Source organism: Cynocephalus volans, chromosome 13 (genome assembly GCF_027409185.1).
Source record: "Cynocephalus volans isolate mCynVol1 chromosome 13, mCynVol1.pri, whole genome shotgun sequence".
Taxonomy (NCBI): Eukaryota; Metazoa; Chordata; class Mammalia; order Dermoptera; family Cynocephalidae; genus Cynocephalus; species Cynocephalus volans.
In genome coordinates, this window is record NC_084472.1 from 11,618,152 (window position 1) to 11,643,456 (window position 25,305).

Consider the following 25,305-nt stretch of genomic DNA (forward strand, 5'->3'; position numbering starts at 1 on the left):
AAATGTCATTCATTTCCATTAGTTCTTCTGGGAACCACATTGTTTTATCTGCAATAAAATGGCAAGACTTATTCAAGAAGCTACTTCCAGTTACTGACCATTTTTCTGCTCATTCTTTATAATAATCCTCCTTAAAAGAGTGATTTACATTCATTCTCTCCACCTTCCTTTTATTACCCCTTTAATTGACTCCAGTTAGGCTTTTATCCCACTAGATCACTAAAATGGCTAATTTTAGTGACAGGGTAACCAGTAACCTCTCTCTTGCAAATCAGATGGGCATCAATTGTACTCCAAATATAAGCAGCATTGACACAGTTGATTACCCCTTCTTTGTTTGAGTATTTCCTTTACTTGGCTTCAGAAATTTTGATCTCATACCCTTCCCTTCCCATGTCTCCTTCCTTTCCCAACTTCCCATATTTTCCCATCTTCTCTTTCCACCTTCCTTTCCTGGGGTGGAAGAATTAATGGCAGGCAGAGGTGCAGGGTTGGGGGGGGTATGCGAAGCATCTTGGCAGCTTTCCTACTTGTAGTGGACAGAATTATGTCCCCCAAAACTCAATGAAGCTTGAATTGTGTCCCCCAAGTTTTATGTATTAGAAATAGCCTCCACTGTGACTGTTAAGAGGGTGGGAAATCCTAGTACAGTAATTGGAAGGCAGAGACTTGAAGAGGTGATTGGACTATAGGACCATGCTGTAGTGAATGGATTAAAAATGGTGGTCAGGGGTGTGGTTCTGAGGGCTTTAAAAGAAGAGAAGAGTCTTTCTCTCTCTCTGCTCTCTCTGCTTCCACCATCTTGCATTGTGAGACCCTTGGGACACTGTCACCACCACCAGATGGACTTTGGACTTCCCAGCCTCAGAAATTGTAAGCAATAAATTTTGTTTTTCTTTATAAATCACTCAGTTTCAGGCATTTTGTTATAAGCAACATAAATGGACTAATACACTACTGGTGTCCATGGATGTAAGAGGTGAAAGAGTAAGTGAGGGGAGCTACATGGAGGCATGTTTTCAGCATCCTTAACAGCTCCCAAAAATCCAGGGCACTGCAGGAGGTGGGGGGAAGACCTGCACAGCGACTGCCTGCAGAGAGGTGCATTAGTAATTTGTCCCCCAAATGATCAAAAGACTTAATTTATCACCAATCAAAACCCAGTATGCTTTTTTGTAGAATTGATCATCTGGTTCTAAAATTTATGTGGAAGTTCGAAGTACCTAGAATAACCCAAGTGACTTTAAAAACAAAGTTTGTGGACTGATCCTATTTGATTTCAAGACTTCTTATAATACTACAGTAATCAAATAGTGTGGACTTGGCATAATAAAGATATATAGTTCAATGAAACAAAACTGAGAGTCCAGAAATTGACACATGTATCCTTGTCAATTGTTTTTGACAACAATGCCTAGACAACTCAATAACAGAAAAGAAAGATTTATCAAAAATTAGTGGTATTATACATTTGGAAAAAATGAACATTGACTTTTACCTCACACAATACATAAAAATAACTAGAAATGGAAAATAAACCAAACTTGAGAACTAAACTATAAAACTTCTAGAAGAAAACAACAGAAAATCATGATGAACTCAGCTTTAGTAAAGATTTCCTTAAATGGAATACAAAAGTCACAAACTATAAAAGAAAAATAACAAACATATTGAATTTCAACAATATTTTAAACATTTTCTCTTCAAGACATTATTGTACAACTTAAAAGAAATAGATCAGTTTCTCAAAAACCGCAAATTACAAAAACTCTACCAAGATGAAATTGAAAATTTTAAAAATCCCATAACCACTAAATTAAATTTGTAATTTAAAAGCTCCCCCCAAAAAACTCCAGGTCCAGATTATTTCACTGGCAAATTCCACCAAATATTTAAATAACTAATACTAATTTTATATAATGTCATCAAGAAAATGGCAGAAGAGGGAACATTTTCCAAATCATAATATGAGGCCAATATCACCCTCAGACCAAAATCAGACGTACAATACAAAAAAAGAAAACCAGAGGCTAATATCTCTCATAAACTTAGACATAAAGATTCGCAACAAAATATCAGCAAATCATATCTAGGAGCTTATAAAGAAGAATTATACATCACATCCAAGAGAAACTTATTCCAGTTATAAAGGCTGCTTCAATATGTGAACATCAATGAAAATAATACATCATATCAACATACGAAACAAGAAAAATCATATGATCATATCAATTGACACGGAAAAAGCATTTGACAAAATATAACACCCATTCATGATAAAAACTCTCAGAACAATAGGAATAGAGGAGAACTTCCCCAAATTGATTTTATAAAAAAAAACTTACAGGTAAGACTATACTTAATGGTGAAAGACTGAATGCTTTTCCTCTAAGATCAGGAACAAGGCAAGAATATCCATTCACCACTCATTCAACAAAGTACTAGAAGTTTGAGCCAACAAAATAAGGCAAGAAAAAGAAATAAAATGTTTATAGACTAGAAAGAAAGAAAACTGTCCCTATTTTCAGATGACATAATTGTCTATGTAAAATTCCAAAGGAATTTTTTTTTTAAAAAATCCTAAAATTAATGAGTTCAGCAAGAGCACAGAATACACAAAAACCAATCATGTTTCTATATAGTAACAAAAACATGTGGAAACCAAAATTAAAAACAAAATACCATTTACTATTGTGCCAAAGAAAATTCTTAATATAAATTCAACACATGTACATGATCTGTGTGCTAAAAATTACAACACTGATTTAAAAAATCAAAGATGACCCAATAAATGGAGAGATATATATACCATAGATTTGAAGACTTAATATAGCAAAACTTTCAATTCTTCCCAAATTAATGTATAAATTTAACTTAATTCCTATCAAAATTCCAGCAAGGTTTCTGTTTTTGTTTTTGTTTTTTGTAGACTGTGGTAGGCAGAATAATGGCCCCCAAAGATGTGCACGACCTAATCCCTAGAACCTGTCACTATGTTAGGTTATAGGACAAATAAGCTTTATTCTAAAATTTATATGGAATGGCAAAGGATCTAGAAGAGCTAAAATAATTTTGAAAAAGAATAAAGTGGGAAGAATCACCCTACTCTTAAGGCTTACTGTGTAACCAGAGTAATCAAGACAGTTTGGTGTTGACAAATATAGATCAATAAAACAGAATAAAGAACCTGGAAATAAACCCACGCAAATATGCCAAAGTGATTTTTGATAAAAGTGCAAAAGCAATTCAATGGAGAAAAGATAAGCTTTTCAACAAATGGTGTTAAAGCTCATAGGCACACATGCACACACACACACACATGCACACAAAGAACCTTGACTTCAACCACACACCGCATACAATATTAATTCAAAATAGACTATGGACTTAAATACAAAATATGAAACTCTTAAAAAATAGGAGAAAGTATTCAGGATACAGAGCAAGGAAAAAAGTTCTTAGACTTGACACCAAAAGTTTGATAAATAAAAATAAAAAATTATAAACTAGACTTTATCAAAATTTAAAAATTTTGATCTGTGAAAGACCCTGTGAAGAGGATGGAAAACTGGTGAAATCTGAATAAGCTCTGTAGATGATGCCAATGCCTGGTTTTGATATTGTACAATATTTACACAAGATGCTACCATAAGAAAAACTAAGAGTACACGGTACTCCCTGTATATATTTTGGCAACTTCCTATAAATCTATAATTATGTCAAAACAAACAAAGAGATATTGTAAAAATTAAAAGCAAGTTGTAGATCAGGAAAAAATATTTGCAAAATCTATTAAATAGGGAACTTGTACCAAGTATATACAAGAATACTTCAAAAAGTTCATGGAAAAACAAAATTAAAAGATAACACAAATCTTTCCATGAACTTTTTAAAGTACCCTCATGAAGAGAGCACTTACAACCCAAAAATATAAATAAAAAAAGTAAAAATAAAAACAGGCCAAGATTTGAACAGATTCTTTACCAAAGATGTATGGATGAAAAATAAGTACATGAAAAAAAATGCTCAAAATCTTTTGTCACTGGGGAAATGCAAATGAAAGCCACAATGAGATATTACTCCCTATAACAGATAAAATTTAAGACTGACCATACTAAGTGTTGGCAAGAATGTAAAGGAATTAGAGTTCTTATTCACTGCTTGCAGGGAATATAAAATAGTACAGCCACTTTGGAATACTGTTTGGCCATTTCTTAAACAATTTAAACTTACACCTACCATGTGACCTAGACATTGCAGTCCAAGGCATGTATACAAGAGAAATGAATGCATAGAGCCACACGAAAACTCACACATGAATGTTCATAGACACTTTATTTATAATAGCCCCATATTAGAAACAACTCAAATGTCTATCAACAGGAGAATTATGACAGGAGAATTCTAAGACTGACTCACATCCTATTATAATTCCCTCCCTTTTGATTGTGAACATGATGTGATATCACTCCAGTGATTATGTTGCTATATATAGCAAAACAAATTGTATCAACATGACAAAATTTAGTATCTTCTAAAATAATAATTGACAAAACTAACATCTAAATTTCTAGGAAAAGAACTTTTTAAAGTTTACAGTCTAGAAAACAAAATCTTTCCTTTGTAACTCTTCTGAAACAGCACATTTTCACTGCCTGCTGTCTAGTAACTATACATGACCACTCCTAGAGTTAGGAAATAAACCAAAATTTAATCAGGACACAGTTCCTGCTCTCTGTTTTTCATATTGCTTAGTGATCTCTAAGTAATCTGCTTCTCTAAGCTTCTGAATAACTTTCCATCTGTTTCACGGCTCTTATTGTTCGACTGTATACTTTGTTATGCTTGACTAGTTTCTTGCAGAAATCTTGTCTATTCAATTAAATTCAAAGATACTTGCAGGCCAAAGAGTCAGTTCATTCACTCACTAAATTTTGGCAGTTCCAGGTAGGTTGATGTAGGGGAGGAAAAAATAATTTTCTCTCTACCTTTCTAAGTTCTTGGCTGGTGACCCTGTAACAAAAGATAAATTAACAAGAGAAAAACCAACAGAAGTTTATTAACATGTATATCTCACATATGAGAGTACTTCCAAAAGTTCACGGAAAAATAGAATTAAAAGATAATACAAACCTTTCCATGAACATTTTGAAGTACACTCGTACACATGGGAGATACCCGGAGAATGAGTAATTCTCAAAGAAATTGTTTAGAACTCTGGCTTACATAGCATCTTCAACAAAGAATACATTTTTAGAGAAGTAAAAGACAAAGGAAAAGGAACTTAGGTCTCACAGAGCAGCAAATTGTAGGAAGGCAAATAAATGGAAACTAATGGTAGAGAAAGACTAGTTAGTGGTTTATTATGTAGATTCCTCTGGCGCCATCTCCAAGCTAAGGGTCTAGAGTCTTCTCAGTCTGCTGATTAGCTTTTGTCCTTCCTGGTAGAGCGGGGAGGAGGGGGAACCTTTGTAAACTTACATCCTGCTTATAGGCAAATGGGGAGAGATTGCAGAGTTTTTTTCTTGTATCTGCTTCTTTTCAACTGCCTTCAGCTCAAAATAATCCTCACGCCAATGTGGCATATTTTGGAGTGTCATATTCTGCTACCCTTCAATGGTATGAGAAACGTAACTTGATAAGTGTTCTACAAGAAGCATGCAAAATGCTCAATCTAAGAATGATTAACTCTGACTATAAAGTGGTAAAAGCTATCACAGAGGTTACAAAGATGAGAGATATCTGGAAACTATACTATTTTTGCAACTTTTCTGTAAGTACAAAATTAGCTAAAAACAAAAAAAAAATGTTTTTAATAGATCATAACAGGTGTTGCCAGTAAGACTGTAAATAGAAAGAAATAAGCATATATTGAATACCTTCTGGGTACCAGGCCCTTTGCTAGGCACCTTCATTCACTTCATTCTCTTAAAAATTTTACAAGGTCCTAAGATTAACCTTCTTATTCCTCAGAAAAGGAAACTCAAGACAATACAGTTTAAGTAATTGCTCAAAATCATTCAGAAGCTAAATGTCCAGACTTAATATGTAGACCCAGCTGATCCCAAAGTCTAGCTAGTTTTTTCCTGGCAGAGGAAGTACCATGAGCAAAAGCAGAGAGGCCTTAATCATGTAACAGCAAATAGCTCAGTTTGATTAACATTCAACATGTATGTGGACAGTGTTGGGAGCAGTTAATAAGCAGGCTGGGCACCATATTATCTCCTTAATGATACTGACTAAAAACAATTTTAATACTGCAAAAGACCATTCACTTGCCTTATCTGTCATCCAAAGTTATTCTACTGTCACAGTTATCTGATAATTAGGCCAATGTCTACTCTAAAAAGGTGGATGAATTAATGGATTTCCTTATGCTCTCCACTCCTAGAAGTTAATTTGTTTTTATATGGTTCCAGGGATTTAGATTGATATTGGAAAAGTCCAAGAGGTTCTATTCAAGTTCACGGAAGCCCCAGGAGGTCTAAGAATATTTAAGGGGAAAAGGCTGGTTCTGGAGTTATTATGGTAGCTTTGACTTGCTTTCAAGCTGGAGCAGACTGGTCAATAAGGCCATGAATTTAATTAAGATCCTCTATGGAGTTCTGGTTGGTCCATACATCTAAACACTGATAACAGATCACCATAAATCATTTGTGCCTATCCTTACTTAACCTCCTCTTTCTAACCACCTGAATAGCCTCAAGTCCAGGTGAATATTTTGCAGAAGAGCTTCCTTAAAATGTGAACAAGTACCACTGCACGGTAAAGGTGTTAATGGCTTATGTCAAAGGGTTTAGTAGCCCATCAGATTCTGAGTGATCCTGAGTTGCACTTGGCCTAACAGTTGAACTAATGTCATTAAAATCTCTAACAAAAAGTACTGTGTTAATAACCCAATATTGATGACATGGTATATTGAGAGAGGTATGTTTGAGTGATTTTATATAAACCATTCTAAATTTGTTCCAGGCCACACAATGATCCCTCATTACCATTAGAATCTGATGGGTCTATTATTTAAGATCTCAGGTTCATTAGCAAACATGGTACAACATAAAGTGCCTTAATTTAGGGACTAGAATAGAGTCCGAGTCTTAGTTATTAGCCCTATCAGCTAGCTTCTATGAACCTATTCCCTCATTATATCCACAATTTCATAAGATTGCTTTAAAAATAAAGTAAGATAATTGAAGTAAAAGAACTCCGTAACCAGAGAACTGTGCCAACAGTGCTGTGGTGTGTTCCAGGGTGCAGGAGGCCAGTGGCACATGACGTGTGTCAAATGAGGTGAATCAGGCAGCATCTTCAGAGAAGGGAAGGTCCCTGGAAGCAATTACAATCCTCCCCTGAATCACATCAGTGGAAAACCCAATATCTGCCTGAAGCTGGATACATAAAAATTCCCTAAGGATATGTGTCTCTAGGGTAGTAAGCCTGAAAAGGTAACACTTGGAGGCCTAGGATGTTCTTATAAGAATGAGATTGAGTCACAGTATTTGGAGGACTAGAACAGGACAAGGTAGGTAGAGCCTACAGCAAAGACAGAGCAAAGGCAGTAACTAAAGCCAGACCCAGACCTAAACACAGACTTATCTCCCCAGGGTCATGGACTAGCCTCTCTATATTATGTCCTCCTCCAAGACCACTGGCCCATGGTGATGCTGACCTCCCTCAAATGTTAGCATCCAGGAGGAGAAACTTATTCCCACTGGTGCCTTTCAGACCATCTGAAGAAACAGGCCTTATTCACTTGGTTTGTGCCTTATCAACTGGAAAATCCCTTGGGAAGCACATATAGATCAAGTTCCTAACACCTGCAGCAAAGTGCAACATATTTATCTTGAACCAAAATTAATGTGGCATGGGCCTGAAGTCTCTGAATACAGAAGAAACATCAGAAAGGCCACCAATTAACCAGCAATGAAGTCAACAAAAGGTAATGTAGAGTAGCTATACAGCTCAGAGGTCACTACGACAGTAGGCAATCAAGATCTGAAGTCCAGAGCCGCACCTGGCCTTTGTTTTTATTTGTTTTTAGGCAGAACCACAATGGAAAAAAAGAAAGATTTAATAGCTTTCTCATGTATGAAATCAGGTGCAAGTTAGGAAATCTGATCCCAAAAACAGATTAAGAAAAAAGATGTTTAGAAAGAAAAACTCCATGGACAGCTTAGTAATGCTGGGGCACAGAGATGAAGCTAACATTTAACTTCCAGTGAATTCCCTGAATTAGAGTCCAGATATGATAAAGAACCTTTTTGATCTGAAATTGAAAATTATGTGAGGGGTCCTCACATTTATTGAGTGATTAAAATATTCCAAGCACTGTTCTAAGTGCCTTATATGAATTAACTCATTTAATCCTCATAACAACTTGAGAGCTAGAAGGGGAAAGCTAAAATATAATGGATGTCCCTTTAGAAATCCCTAGTCATTTGCTCAGTTCTCCATGTTCTTATACAGAACACAACATGGGATTTAGAGTCAGAGAACTATGCATGCTAATCCTACTTTAAATACTTTCTATGTGTTACAGACAAAATGGTCTCCTTGGCTTCAGTTTTCTCAACTATTAAATAAAGATAGCATCTATCTCTCAGGGCTGTGGAAGGATTAAATGCAATAAAATATGTAAAAAGCATAGCACAGAGTAACACATACTATTCGACAAATGTTAGCTCCATCCCTTTGCCCCAATATTATTATCAAGCATTCTACAAGACCTTAAACCTGTAAAAAGAATATGACAGAAAAAACCCACAATATTCTTACAAGTTATAAAGGTAATGTATAAATCTCTGAATGAAAGCACCTTATAATATTTAAGCTCATCAGGTCAGGTAGCTAGACCAGGAGTAATAAAGTCAAAATTCAGTGTTCATACTCCTTCATTTTTGTTCTCACAAGATGTGTTATTATATTTTGCAGAATCATCCATTGTTCAAAAAGGAGCCCAGTAATTAAACTAGTGTTACAAACAAGGCCCAGAGGTTGTACAACTTGAGAGCAGAGCTAAGAACTTCTGCCACTTGAGTCCCAGACTCAATTCTCTTTTTCTCTTTCAGTACTAGTATTTATGATGCAAAAATAAAAGCCCCAAAATTTGGTGAGAATAAAATATTTCCACAAACTATATAAAATCTATAAAAACAAAAGAAAACAAGTGCTGGAGAAAAGGGAACACTTGCACACTATTGGTGGGAGTGTAAGTTAGTACAGCCATTACAGAAAACAGTATGGAAGTTCATCAGAATATTTAAAAACAGAACTACCACATATTCTGGATAATTCCACTACTGGATATATTACCAAAGGAAAAAAATCAGTACGTGGAAGATATATCCGCACTACCATGTTTATCGCAGTACTATTTACACTGTGGAAGCAACCAATATATGGAATCAACCTAAGTGTCCAACAACGAACTAATGGCTTTAAAAAAAAGTGGGGTATGCATATCCTCACTCTTAACTGGGTTCCAAGAAAGAAAGAAAGAAAGAAAAAAAAGACCATAATAATACATTGAACTCTCATAAGGAGAGAACAAACCTAAGGATACTAGAGATGGAAGAGGGGGGAGAGAGGGGGGTTGGGGAGGGATTGGTCGGGTAAGGGGTATAAAGAATGATTACAATTCGTAATAATGAATATGCTAATAAAAAAATTTTTTTAAACATGGTATATACACAATAAAATACTACTCAGCCATAAAACAAAAATCCAGTCCTGTCATTTGTGGCAACATGGATGGACCTGCAGACATTATGTTAAGTGAAGTGAGCCAGACACACAAAGACAAACACGACATGATCTCAATTATATGTGAATCTTAAAAAAAAAAAAAAAAAGGTTGATATTATAGAGCCAAAGAGTAGAAAGTGGTTACCAGAGACTAGGAGGGGAGAGGGGAAGGAAAAACAGGGAGAGGTTGGACAATAGGTACAAAATCTCAATTAGATAAGGAAAAATAACTTCTGGTTTTCTATTCACAGTAGAGTGATGATGGTTAACATTTATGTATTTGTTATGCTAGAAGAGAGGTTTTTGAATGTTCTCTCCACAAAGAAATTATAAATGCATGAGGTGATGAATACACTAACTATCCTCACCTGAATATTATACAACATATATATGTATCAAACCATCAGATTATACCCCATAATTATGGAGAATTACAATGTGTCAATTAAAATAAATTTAATCTTAAAAAATAAAGAATAAGCAGACATTTCCCAGGTGAGGAAATGCAAATAGAGAATATATAGTTGAAAAGAAATTCAACTTTATTAGTAGCCCAAGAGATGCAACTGATGACCTGTGGAATCCACTTTACTAGATTGACCCCCAAAAGTCTGATCATACCAACTTTGGGGAAAGTTTCAGCAACAAATAGATGATGAACTTAAATTGGGTAGCAATGAATAAAGCTTCCTATACTCTGCCCACTAGGAAAAAAAAAAGAAAAACCATAAAAGAAAAGAAAAAAACAAAATCTATAAATACTGCAGGAAGCTAAAAAGAATTTCAAATGGGATTCTGAGAAGCTTGTTTCAAGTTTAATACCTTTTTCTTTTTAAATAACAAGTTAGAATACCTCCATAAACACAAAATTAAGTTTCTGATACTATACTCACACACTCAAAGGATGAACAAACTTCAAAAGTAACATATTTTTCTTTGACAAAATCAGTAAACAAGTTGGCAAGCTTGTCAAAGAATCATTTCAGTCTAACATTTTACCTAGTAGATAAATATCTGTAGATAATCTATAAATAGTATAAATGCTTTTCTCAATACGCCAAGTGAAAGAAGTCAGACACAATAGATTACACATTGTATGATTTTACTTATATGAAATTCTAAAAAAGCAAAACTAATGACAGAAAGCAAATCATTGTCTGCCAGGGGCCAAGGATGGGAGGAAGGGACTGACTGCAAAGGGACACATGAGAAGTTTGCGGGGTGAAGAAAATGTTCTATAACATGATTATAGTGGTAGATAGACAACTGTATATGTTTTCAAATCTCACTTTACAATGAAAATCGGAGAATTTTATTACGTGAAAATTCCTCGATTTAAAAAAAAGTAATATATAACACATCAGCATGCTTTTCAAAGAATCATTTAGATCAAAATATTTTACTTAGTAGACAAATATTTACTTGTAGAAAACCTGTAAATATAAAATACTTTTTTCACAATCACAAATATTGTTTACTTTCTGACATTTTTTATAACAAGTACCTTTTAACTTTCTTATAGAAACATAAGCAAAATTAAGAAATGCTTGAAAAGTGACACTGAATGCAATTTAAAACCCTCCAAAAATGTTGCATAAACCCAATATACTAATGCAGTACCTAGCAGGTCTTTTGGATACTTTTTCTAGAACGTAACAGTATACCAGAGGTTGCAAATTCATGTCATACAGGGGCCAAGTAGGTGACACAAGTATAAGTGAGCCACACAGAGGAAACACAGAGGAAGTGGCACTGCAGTAAACTGGAATGAGCATGGACCTGCCCAAGTGAGCTACTACCACTTATGTCCTGCAGACTGATGTCAGGAAAGAACACAGGGTTCAGTGTAGCCAGAGCATCTGATGTTTAAAGAGAAGCAGAAATCTGGACTTTTATGTGAAATTTCCAGAGGTTTTAGAATAATGGTTCAAAATTTTTTTTTATACCACCATCTGGGCCAAACAAATCACATCCATAGGCAGGATTATGATCTCTGGTCCGCGTCCCATGTATGCTTCCTGAACTGTTTCAATAGCATAGTCTTGCCATCTTTCTAACTGCTTACCTCTTTATTCGTAGAGAGTCTAGAATAACATGGAATATTAGTACAAAGTAAAGTTCACCTCAAAATTACATGAAGCCTAATCACTCTGGTCACTTTAGTGAAAAACCAACTCCTATTTACATTTCTAAGCATACTGGCTGATAATAAAAGGAAAAATGAGTTAGAATGAAGAAAGAAGGGGTGAGGAAACACTGAAGAAACCACTGCTTTAATTAAGACCATAGTCATCTTCCAGACTCCAGAGCAAGAAAATAATCCACGTGCTGAAATTTGAGGACTTCATTGCCCCAACTAGTCCAACCTGGCTGTAAATTTCGAGCAAACAATTCCAAACATTCCCCATCTGGCTTGATGTAGTCTTTTAGAACCTCTGTCCAAAACAAAAAAAAAAGAAGAAGAAAAAAAACACAAAAATTATTATTAAGAAAGGAATTGATTTCCTTTTAGAAGAGTAGAAAAGAAAGGATATTACATTTTCTAAAAAAAAGACAGCAAATTAATCTCAAGAATTTTATCACAGGCTTTTTACTATTTATAGTTAGTAAGCCATTTGAAATAAGTGCTCTTGAGATTGGGAACAATACCATCAGAACTTTCAGTAGTCCTAATTCATTCGTTTTTATTTGCAGATGAGAAATGAGGATATTAACACCCACACAGATGACTTTTCAGTTTTCCAATACTGCTGACATATCTCCTGAGATTTTAAAAATAAACTTAATTTATTTTTTAATAAATATAATCCATGCATGAAAAAGAACTCTATAGGAGCAATACAAAGAAAACACACTTAAAAAACTAAGATAAAATATGTCTCTTCACAACATATACTTTAATAAGAGAGTATTAAATGAAGAATTGGATAAAGACAGAAATATTCAGAACAAATAACTTACAAATAACTATAACAGTAACTTGGTAGTACTAAGAACATTCTTTCATGTCGAAGTTATAAATCCTTCTTCACCCTAAATTTCACCATATTATTATCACAGTTAAGTACTCCTTATTCAATATATTAATAACTATTAAAAATTATTTTTTGTTGGGGAAAGGTACCTCATACATATGGTCGGCCAAACAGCTATGATCTACACTAAGAGAAAGAAAAAAATACCATAGAAGCATTTTTAAAAGCACATGCTCAGTTTGATGACAAATATTTAAATCAATTTAACCTTGATCTTGTTGCTAGTTAGTTATATTAAACATAAATAATAATTCAGAGGAGAAAAGCTGCTAGAACAGGTAAATACATAGAACATATAGCTGATAGTTGCTATGTAAGATTGAGCTTGAAGAAATCCTTTAGGAATGATAAGGATTCCTTAGGAATACTTCATACAGGTAAAGTTTAAAAGACAATATATTAAACATTTCAGGTTTCATAATGTTCTTCAATTGCTCTCACAGCAAAATGCTTGTTCATTTGTCTAAAGTTACTGGTCCTGTTTAGTAAAAATCAAAGAAGTAGTAAAAATTTTCATTGTCTATAATTCAGCTGAACTCAAATTTGAGCTTTGATAGCTTCTAGGAGAGGCTGGCATGAAGACTTCTGGTCCTTTCATAAGTGTATAATTAAATGCTACTAAACTTGAAAGAGAAAGATTTCCCCAAAGTCTTAGAGGACAATAACCTTATATCACTTTTCTATTTTCTCCCCATGTATTCAGTGCATTACCAGCCTCAACTCACTTTCAATGTGGTCTAAGGTTATATTGAAGCAAGGTTTTGTTTGTTTTTGCTTAGTTTGTTCAGTTTTTTGGTACAAAGATGTTAGAACTCCTATTTTGGAACTTTAGAGTCAGCCAGTCAAAAAAAAAATATTTACTATTCTGAGCACCCACTATAATCAGTGTTATGAGACTTAACAAAAGAAGTAGAATATCCATGTTTTATTAGAGTTCACAATCTAACAGAAAACAATAACCAGGTACCTGGAATGGAAAAATACACAACACCTAAACCCATTTACTACCACCCTACTTTCTCAATGTAATATATTTTTGCCTAGTTTTTTTCTTTCTAGTTGAGCAAGACAGAAAATAAAGTAATGTTTTTATAATGCTGACCACATTTGTTTTATTTCAAAATAAGGCAAAAGAAATAAGGGTTAATAGAAATGTGTTATTTGTACTAATTTTAAATATCAATTTAAAAATAAATGCCAATGTACAAGTAATACAAATATTTCTTGCTTATCACTGCTTAACCAAAACATAAGAATTACAGATAGTCATTCAGATTTTCCCCCCAACATCTAATTTTTGTTCTTAAATGTTTTCAGCTCTAAAATGTGTTTCTGCTGCTCTCTACTGGGAATGAGGCATAACTGCATCTCATAGATACAAGCTGCAGTACTTTATGGCAAGACTAATTGTGATTCACTGTTTAAAAAACCTTTGTCCTGAAACTAACTTTAAAATATAATTTTATTCTATTTTAAAGGAATTGATAAATAGCTAACTATCATCTGAGAATGAAAAACGGTGAAGTTCTTAGCCTTTGGATATCGGAGGAAGAGGAGAAAGGCCACAGGGGAGAGGGAACGGGGAGAGTAGGAGAGAAGTTAGAGGAGAGAGGGGAGGGATGAGGGAGGAGACAGGAGGAGTGTGAAGAGGAGAGGAGAACAGTCAGGAGTAAGGGGGCAGAGGAGAGGAAAGACAGAAGTGGTCAGGGGAGCAGCCTTTGGATTTTTAAAAGTAAAAAACTAAGGCCTGAGACAAACATTAAATTAAGCTTCACTACTCATCAAATGAGAAAGAAAATTCAAGTAAGAGGAATACATATACATATACCATCAGGCATAACTGCTTCCAAACACAATTTTTTTCTTTCTATCTCAAAGAACAATGCTAGCTCACTTTTCATTTAAGTCCTATATTTAATGCATTAAAGGGTCTATGACAGTCCAGAGTACAAAGGTGATTATTCACTGAGAATCCCTCTAAAGTGGATTATCAGGTAGACATTTGAATATTTGTCAAATGAAGAAATACTATAAAGACTCTTCTTCATAAGCACTTTAAGATAACAGAAATCCTAAATGCTAGCAATACAAATTTTCCAGGGAATCTGTGTTCACTTTCCAACATAGCTCATTAACTATTCCATCTTCTACAAAATAATATGATAAGGGGCTTGTAGTTTTCCTGAGCGGCAGCTTGAAAGAGTTATTGGGGTTTTTTGTTTTGTTTTTGGTTTTTTTTTGTTTTAAGCAGGAATCACCAAATTAATGAAACATGTATTCCTGAAGATATTCTTTGAAAAGTAAACATTGAATATCAAATTCAGTATCTCTCAAGGACTTACATTCCTATGTTTATAAACCCTGACTTGAAAAATTTAGCATTTACTGAGCTTCTACTATATGTTACAGAATTTTAAATATATTATAACCAATCCTCAGAACTCTAAAAAAGTGAATATGATTATTCTCTCTTTAAATGAGGACTTGGAGGTAGAAAAAGATTCAAGTAACTTGCCCAAGTACCAGAGCCAGGATTCAAACTTACATTGGTCAGTCTCCAAAGCCAAATTCTCCACTATTCCTTGCAGCTCACTTTCATTGGATGAAGAACATTACACTAACAGACTAGGGAGAATTGTAGGCTGTAGCAATTACCCTTCCAATATTTCAGAAAAGCAATACTACCTCTCAAAAAACAAAACTGAGAGCCTCTACCAAATATCAAGGGAAGTCTAACTGTCTCTCTGACTACTGTTCTGAGCTCCTGGTTTTAGAACATGCAAGAAATAGAGCCCTGGTAGCAAAATAAAGACCCTCCCTGAACTACGCCCTCAGATGCCCCATCAGCCTTCATTCTGTCAGGGCCAGGGATGGGAGAACAAACTAAAAAATGGTGTAACAGGAAAAGCCAAGGTAACAGAAAACTAATCTCTTCTCTATTTCATAAATTCTGCTATGAATTCTGCTATAAAATTTTAGAATATTAATTAAAACAACACATATGTGATTTAATTTCCAAATCTGTACAACATTTAAATACTAAATCCAATCCTTTTTTCAATTTGACAAAAGTCACAATAATTCCGTTTCATAAAAACATACCAGCAAGGGGTGGCTTGTGTGAGTGAAGGATACAGGGCACGCTGACGATTAATCTGTGGTCTGGAACGGGGAGCACGTCTACATCTGCATTCCTATTTAAAATAGAGCGAAAAAGTAAACTATACTTTAAAAAACAATTTTTTATATATAAGCCACAGTTGTATTTTTTCCCCTTTCAAATAGTATCTGATTTTAAAACAAATTTTAGAACCAATAAAGAAAATCAACAATTTAAGAACTGAGACATTTCTTTTACTACAATAATTATAATTACACACTAGCTAGAACAAAAGATAACATAAAATTTCACGTGCATACCGTTCACTCTTTTCTACTCTAGGACATTTTCAGATTTTCAAAAACGTAAAAATAAAGGAAAATCAATGATCATTGTATCAATAATTTTTAAAAACCTGAAAATTAATATATTTATACAATTTTGAAAAGTCACTTTTCCTACCTTAACGGTAAAGCAGTTTTGTCTTGAACTCTCCCCAGTATAAGACCTTCGTAAGGTTTTTTGTGTGGAGAATCTAATGGGAACACAAACTCTCCTGAACTAGTGATCTGATAGGAGGAGCCAAAAGAAAAGAGTTATTTTTTCCCTTCACTATACAATTTCCACCCCCCACCCCACTCCCAAAATTATTAAGCCTCCGGGCTAGTGCTGTTCAATAAAAAATATAATGTGAGCCACAAATGCAAGCCACATGTGCAATTTTAAATTTTCTAGTAGTAACTATCAAAAAAAGTAAAAAGAATGCAATAAAATTATTTTAATTATATATTTAATTTAATCTAACATTTAAAATAATATCATTTCAATATGTAATCAATTCAAAGAAGTTATTGAGATATGTTACATTCTTTTGTACCATGTTTTTGAAATCCCATGTATATTTTACACTTAACAGCGCATCTCAATTTGGACTAGCCACACTAGCTGAAGAGCCACATGTGCTAGCAGTTACCATACTGGACAGTGCAACTATAAGGATTTAAAAACTATATTTATACTATCTATATATTTTAATATAATTTTATTATTATCTTGCACATAAACAATCTCTACTTTTCATTAAAATGTATTCCTTGAAACCATGTCATCATTAATTTATTAATTTATTCAAATAACATTTATTGATTATCAGCAATGTGACTTAATAGATCAAAAATTTTCTTTAGTTATAGGAAATAGTGTCATTAAATACCATCAGAGCTAAAATTAATAAGGAAAGAAGCTGGGTAGTTGATAAGACAGTCAATAGCTATTCAGAGACCAGCCCTCGGCATTATAAATTCAGAAATTCAATTTTGTCATTTCACCTTGGGATGACCAGACTCTCAAAGACCCATGTAAGCTAATCAAACTCAAAATATAACTTATAATAACAATATAAATTAATTTACCATGGGGATATATATTTTTCACTGTCAGAATATTCATATCTATTATCTATAGAACCCTTGACCCTATATATCAAGGTACCTAAGCCACTAAATCAGTAACCAAAAAGTCCTTTCATCTCCTTCAGGACCAACTAGAAACAGCACCTCTTACACACAAAGCTACATAAACACTGACAAATTCTTATTCTTTGGATAGCCTTTGTACGCAGTGCAGATTACTTCTTATAACAATATTTGTAATCACCTAATAAATGTTTCACATAATATATATTGTACTTTTGTTTTAACCTCTGGTCTTATCATCTCAGAACTGATTACTACTATAGATGAATAATCTCAGCTTTTATGTATTAATATTTTACTGGGCTTGATTTCAGATTGACTTCTTCCTGACTTTGGCCCAGTCTATGACTATAAAAGAACAATCATAATGGGCAGAGTAAAACAGGATGTTATATTCCTGTCATCGTCTTATACCAAATCAAACAAAACTAAACATGATCAAAGTACATCATGAAAGCAAAGATACAACTGTAAATCTTTGTTTAGCCAAGTCCCATAAAATAGGTACAAATAAACAATACACAGATTTTAGAAGATACTCCAGTAGACTAAAAATTATATACAAAGCACATAAAAGTACAACTCTGTGTCTAAAATAAATATTCCAGTTATACAACTTTTAAAAGATGAATTAATAAAACTTGGCTTATCTTTTTAAAATTTAGGGGAGCTTTTATGGAATTCATCTGAATAGTCAATGTATCTTTAAAAGTACAATGAACTCTGAATTAATGCCTTATCTTTCTATATTCTTGTAGCACACAAAGATATTATAGACCATTCAACCAACCCTACAGATGGAATCATTTCTTTCAAATACAGGCACAGCAGCACATAAGGCACTGAGGATCTAAGTTAACATTTAGAGCATAAAAGATTCTTGGGTTCTGGCATCTTCTCTGCCCCTCTACATGGGTTACTTTGCTATTCTCTAATGTCATCCCCAGCAATGTAAGAAAAAGAAAGAAAGAAAGATGGTCACAAAGGGTGACTGAAATTGTGGATATGTAGAGGGAGAGAAGACAAAGCATAAGACTATTTCTGTGTTTGGTAATGGATAAATTCCTCAAAGTATTTGTTTGTTGTTTTTTTAAATTACAGACATAAGAGCTTTTTAGAATTTCATCCTCATATCTTCCTGATTGATTTCCCAAGGCCAGCAGTTTGGGATCCTTCTACAAAAAGCCACAGAAGAAACAGGTAAAAGTCTTGAGAAGAATAAGATGTTTAACAGCAAAGTGAAAGTTTTAATAAGTCCATTGTGAAGGAGCAAAGGAGTGAGATGTTATGCATTAAAAAGTAGATGTGGGGCTTTAAAAGGAAATAAAACGTAGATACTAACTTTATGTGACATATACGTCACACTGTAATTACAAATAACTTCTGAACTTACTTTTACCCAATGCCATTCAGCAACTATCTCCACAGCCCAAGAAGGATAAAGTTCTTCCTTTACAAAATGTAGGTGTTTCTGTCTATTGGTCACCCAAGTAACAACAAGGCAGTTTGGTGCAGCCAATTCAGGGATAGGTATTTGCTTTATTTGCAGTGGTGATAAATAACTGTACCTAAAAATAAACAGAAAAAAATACGAGAAAAATTCAGTACAAAAAAAGAAAAATAACCAGGAAGACTTAACATTGACTCCACAAATACAAAGCTCCTCCAGCAATTTGTGTTAACTAAATATGAAGCCACAGTGACACCTGGTGGACACATTATTACACACAACTCAGAAATAACTTTTTTTTTTTTTTACTAATTTAAAATCATCAGTATTTTTTTTTATCACTTCTAAATACATTACATTTTGGTAATTTTACTATTTATAATGCATTTTTCTCCCATTCAAAATTAATCAAATATTATTGTTTGGATCCCACAATCTATTTGTTACACAAGAAGCCCATCACAGTGAATCTAGAAACTAGTGTTAATAACCCAAGTCAAATTCTACAGGTGAAAGTGGTAATGCTAAAGCCAATTTATTTCAATAAAGCTTCTCATACTCCTAGAATTCTCAAACCCTGCACAAAATGCTTGGGTCATCTATCATCTCAGCCATCCTCATCTCCATCCCCCTACATTTGCAATCCCCAATCTATCAGCCTGCTTCTTTCTTCCTCCCAATAAATTCTACTAGGTTCTCTGAAGTCCTCATACTTTATTTAAAAAAAAAAAAAAATCCTATAGTCTTGTACCTTCTGGCCATCAATACTATGAAGTCTATTTGTCTTGCTAGAAAGCTACTTGCTCTACAATATCCAATCAAATGAATATGGCCCTTTCTCTAACACCCCATACACACAAAAGAAGGGGAGAGGTCAGTATTCTCCTAGCTGCCCCATTGCTGCTTCTAGGCTGTAACTCATCTACTATTGCATAATTCCCTTCTCTTTGAGAAGTATACTGACCAGCTAAGCTAGCTTCTAACGCTCCTTATTGAACCCATTTCATCCTTATTCTCCATTTTCTATGAAGACTTCAACTCTGAGATCCCTCTACCTCACCAACACAAACATTGCCATTATCCCGGGCAATTTCAAAGCACAATCCATATAACTAATCTTCAGCTAAACAAGTACAATTGCATTTACCCCTCTTCAGTAATCCACTCCAATGCCATAACCTGGTCATCACTCACACTTGCTCCATCTCTGAAACCATAAACATCACTCTCTAGCCACAACCTTTTATGCCTGACCTATTCTTTGACCTTATCAAAGCATGCAGTGCCCCATCCCTCCACTTTGCTGAGTCTCTGTTTCTTCCTGACCATACTTGTTCCTCTTCCCCACAGACAACCAATCGCTTCACTGCCTTCTCATCAGCACTCTCAACTCCCATCCCACCCATCCCCTCCAACCTCACAGTTCCTGCAAACCTCTAATCTTAAATCAATACCACAGTTTAATCCAACTTCTTCATGTGGGGAAAATCAAGTGGAGAAAAATGCAGAACAGAAAAACTGGGTCACTAAGTTTATTAAATCCATTCTCAGGCTCTCAAAACTATTCACCAATTCTTTTACTTATCCTTGGTCAAGTACTACAAACCCTCACCACTTTTCAGGTCCCTTGCCTAAACTCACTTTTGACAGAAAAGGTTAACTCATACATCAGTAAAAATGAAGTCCACCGAGCTCCTTCAATTACCCTACTCTCTTCCCCCTCCTTTACACACCTTTACTTATCTATTTCTATACATCTCCTCTTAAAGGAAATGGCATGACTTCACCTATTAAAGCTTATCTCTCCAGCTGTATTCTCTTGTCCCCAAATTCTATGATCTTTAATGCCACTTATTCTCCTCCTGTATTTTCAACCTCTCTAGTAGCTCTTTACTATGAAACTATAAATATGTTTATACTATCCTATTCCATTTGAAAAGAAAGAGGAGAGAAGGTGGATGGAGAAAAGGGAGAAGGAAAAGGAGAGGAAAAGGAGGGGAGGGGAAGCGAGGAGAGAAAAAAGAGAAAAGAGAGAAATTCCCTCAATTCGATCTCCTTCCGTCTACAACTAAGCTAAGGACTGCTATGCACTTAGTCTTTCTACTTTCTCTCCCTTATTTTTTCTTCAGTCGACTCCAATGAAGCTTCCACCAGTATACCTGCTCTGAAAAAAGTAAATGACCACCCAAAAGCCAAAATTAATAAACATACAAATCTAGCCCTAGCACATGGAAACTGTATGAAGTCAAGAATGATCAATAAATATTTCTTAAACAAATAAATGAGTAAAAGATCATATCTCAAGCATCCAAGTTCCCTGCCATCTAGGCCAGTGCTCTTCCAGCAGACTAGCATTTCTTATAACCAAAGTGATGATCCTAAAAAACTAATTTTGCCACAGTATGAAGAATGTCAGGTCAAAAATTTGAAGTAAAATGGTTTGAATAATTGCAAATTTTTTGATTGCCTTAATTTTATTTAATTGGGTTGATTTGGGAGGAGGGGGAAGGAGGAAATACGCATATTCCCTCTTCTAGCTCTAATCTCATGGAAATCACTGAGCGAATTCCAAAATATGCAACAGCACCTACTCTTCAAAGGAAACACAGGTGACACCTTTGTGACCTAGGTTTAGGCAAAGGCTTCTTAACTACATCATCAAAAGCACAAGCGATCAAAGAAAAAGATGGATCACATCAAAATGAAAAACTGTGCGTGAAAGAACACTATAAAATATCCAAGTGGATCACCTGGTTTTAAAAAAAAAACAAGACGACAATGAAAAGAAAACCCAGAGAATGGGAGAAAATATTTGAAAATCATATATCTGATAAGGGTCTAGTATCCAAAATATATTTTTAAAAACCCAGTTGTAAAATGTACAAAGGATTTAAACATAGTTCTCCAAAGAAGACAAACAAATGGCCAATAAGAACATGAAAAGATGCTCAGCATCATCTATGGGACTGCGCCCTTTTTCTAAGCAAAAACAACAGATAAAAGGTGGCGCACAAGGGAAGTTAAGGGGGAGGGCTAAGCATAGAGAGGCAAGGCACGTGCACATTTGACCTTTTCAAGGATTGGCCTAAGCTTGGAAATCCCCGCCTGCTAAGCACATAAATATGATCTTTTGTGTTACAATAAATGGAACTGCCTGACAGAACCCCTGCCGTGGGTATGTGTGTTTGTTCCCTATCTGGGAGAGCAGCGGTGTGCTCAGCCATTTCTTGGAACCTCTTTTCGCCCGCATCCTGGGGGGAAGAAAAGGGCAATCCCTTTGGCCCCAACCCTCTAGGGAAAGGAAAAACCTGTTGGGGTCCTGTGCGGCCGCCGGAGACGCCCAACAATCATCAGTCATTAGAAATGCAAATCAAAATGACAAGATACATTGCACATCCAATAGGATGGCTATAATTTTCAAAATAAATAAAACAAAATAAGTGGAGAAACCAAAGATGCGGAGAAACTAGAACCTTCATTGCTGGTGAGAACGTACAAAGGTGCAGCTGCTGTGGAAAATAGTTTGGTAGTTCTTCAAAAATTTAAAGATAAAATTACCACATAGTACAGCAATTCTACTCCTAGGTATACAATTATACCTGAGAGAACTCAAAACATATCGCCCAGCATTAGCCAAACTGCAAAGACTGACCTCAATACTGACCTCACTTGTCAAACCAAGTTCAGGCAGTTTCCGAAACCATCCTCAAGTTCAAAACTTTATTAGTTAGACACACAGAACTTATTGAAAGCTGTTATACTCACAGTTACAGTTTATTAGGGGAAAAAACAGAGATTAATATCAGCCAAAGGAAGTGAGTTAAAGTATACTAAAGAGATATGACAACTGAACATAATGCATAATCCTAAATTTTATTTTGCTATAAAGGACATTTCTAGGACAACTGGTGAAACCTGAATAAGGTCTGTGGGTATAGTACAGTATTAATAAATACATTGTATCAATGTGGATTACCTATTTTGATAATTACATTATGATTATGTAAGACAGTATCTTTGTTTTTAGAAAACACACTGAAATATTTAAAAGTAACTTTTTATCTTAAATAACTCATTCTCTAGTCATTCAGGAAAAAGTTATATAGAGATCTACACACACACACATAGAGAACAGATACATGAATTCCTTGTATAATTCTTGCAATTTTAAAAGAAAAAAATCCTAGTGGCCCATAAACAAAAAGCATAAGGAAGGTGAAGATAACTGTGGAGAAGAAATTTCTTATCTAATTTCATATTTCAAGGAAATAGGAGTAATTCGGTCTAGAAAATTGAAGAGTGAGAGGAAATGCAACTAAAGATATTCATTATAACTAGGGGGAAAACTTAAAGTTTTAAAAACACTATTAAAAGGAAACATCATCTGAGTAACGGAACTTATCATCGTAAGAGGTGGTATAAATTAAAAATGGTGTCAAATTTAAAATAAAAACAAGTTTAAAATGAATTAGACAAATTCATTCATAGTAGGTTATTAAAGAAAGTTAGAAATATTTTGGCACATATTTCTTTTTTCTTTTTTTATATACATATTTTTTTTCTTTTATTATTGAAACAGAATCGATTGTACATATCTGTAGGGCTTAGAGATGAATATCCATACCTGTGATGGCACATGTTTCTAAACTTTAGAATTTGATACCAAATAAGGCAAATATGTGGCCCTTTGGTGTTACAGAAACCACCGTGAACTGGTTCAGGTGCAAGCCTTAGTGATTAATAAATATATTACTCTTGATGTTCTTACAAATAGTTCTACTTCAAGGGAATTATCCAGTTAAGGAAATTAAAATTTAAAAACTATTTAGAGCATTTTAGTAGTTTCAGATAACATATATCATAAAGTAATAGTTATAGTATATTAAAGTAGAACGTACAAAGGACTATAGTTTTTAGAAAGTATATCTAATAGATAATTCATTTCCACATACCTGTTACTTCTTTTAACTGATTTGTTCTGCCATGGTGGATCTATCACAATTACATCAAACGTTTTCCCACCTGAAAATAAAAACACAATTTCAGGAAATACCTTCCGTATGTAATCACTTTAAAAAGTAAGCATGTTCTTCAAAACTAGAGTGCCTTCACTACAGACACAAACATAATGGAATGTACTATAGGATTTGCAGCATTTATTCAAATAGAATAATTTATCTAGAAAAATTAGAGAGCTCCCTTACAATTTAGTACCTCTGGGATTTTCACATAGTTTCACCTATTGCTATTTTTGCAGAGACTATTTGCAGATGAGTACAGCTCACTGAGTTGGACACTTAGGACTTGTAAATTTCCTGTAAGTCTTGGCAGCCATATTAATATGGTCCTTTCAAACCCATAATGTTATTTAAAAATAACGTTTTATTTTAAAATAATTTAAGTCTTAAAACTGATATATTAGCCATAATAAAATTTCCCAATTTTCAACTAATGTCCTTTTTTCTGGTCCAGGATCAAAACCAGGATTACACACTGCATTTAGTTGTCATATCCCCTAAATCTCCTCCAATCTGGGAAAGTTCATCAGTCTTTCTTTGCCTTTTATGACCTTGACACTTTTAAAGGCTATTGGCCAGTTACTTTGTAGAATGCCCTCCAGTTTGGGTTTAATATTTCCCCATGATTAAATTTAGGCTATTTTTTGGCAAGAGCATCACCAAAGTAATGCCTGTTGTACCCTACCAGAGAAATATGTCAGGGGTACAGGAGGTCAAAATGTGTCATCATTCGTGATATTACCTTACATCACTTAGATAAGGTGTTGTCTGCCAGTTTTCTCCACTTTTTCCCTTGTAATTAGCAAGTATCTTGGGAGATACTTTAAGACCATGAAAATATCCTCGATCTCATCTTTTCACCCACTATTTTGACATCCAATTATTACTATGGTGTTTACCAAATGGAAATTTTTTAGTTCCATCACTTTATCCATATTTATTAACTGGAATTCTACTGTAAGGAAGAGCTGTCCCTTCTCCCCCTTTCATAAACATAGGCATATTTTTATAAATGTACAGTCTCATAAGTAATCAAAAGAATGCAAATTAAAATAAGGCAGTGATACTTTTTAAACTATTAGAGTAACAAAGATCAAAAAGAATAAAAAAGGGGAGGGGTAGAACAAGATGAATTACTGACTACCACTAGTCTCTCACACAAAAACAGACAAAACAAGGGCTGGCAGTTACCTCACATGGTTAGAACATGGTGATAATAAGACCAAGGTCAAGGGTTCAGATCCTGTACCAGCTAGTCACACACACACACACACACACACAAAAAGACAAAAGAACAAATACACAACTACACTTGGACAAAAATAACTAAAGGAGAGCACTGGAGTGCATCAGAGGAGTAACAGAAAAAATAATGAGCACAAAAACTCAAGATAGCCACACAGAGAACAGAAGAAAATTCCCAGCCTGCACCACCCCATCTCCCAGCCAGGAGCAGCTAGGATCCAGGAGGAATTTCTGCCTA

General features: G+C 34.5%; 1 protein-coding gene across 1 annotated transcript in view; it reads right to left on the bottom strand.

The window, feature by feature from the left end:
- Nucleotides 1-11,307: 11,307 nt before the first annotated feature.
- The window catches only part of METTL4 (methyltransferase 4, N6-adenosine), a 35,149-nt gene continuing 21,151 nt past the window's right edge, over nucleotides 11,308-25,305 (bottom strand). The window contains exons 5-9 of the mRNA XM_063077326.1: nucleotides 23,757-23,826; nucleotides 18,748-18,922; nucleotides 16,342-16,448; nucleotides 15,882-15,973; nucleotides 11,308-12,179 (exon numbers count right to left, since the gene is read on the bottom strand). Of these exons, the coding sequence (XP_062933396.1) occupies nucleotides 12,034-12,179; nucleotides 15,882-15,973; nucleotides 16,342-16,448; nucleotides 18,748-18,922; nucleotides 23,757-23,826 (590 nt within the window). The 3' untranslated portion in view covers nucleotides 11,308-12,033. The remainder of the gene's footprint in view (nucleotides 12,180-15,881; nucleotides 15,974-16,341; nucleotides 16,449-18,747; nucleotides 18,923-23,756; nucleotides 23,827-25,305) is intronic.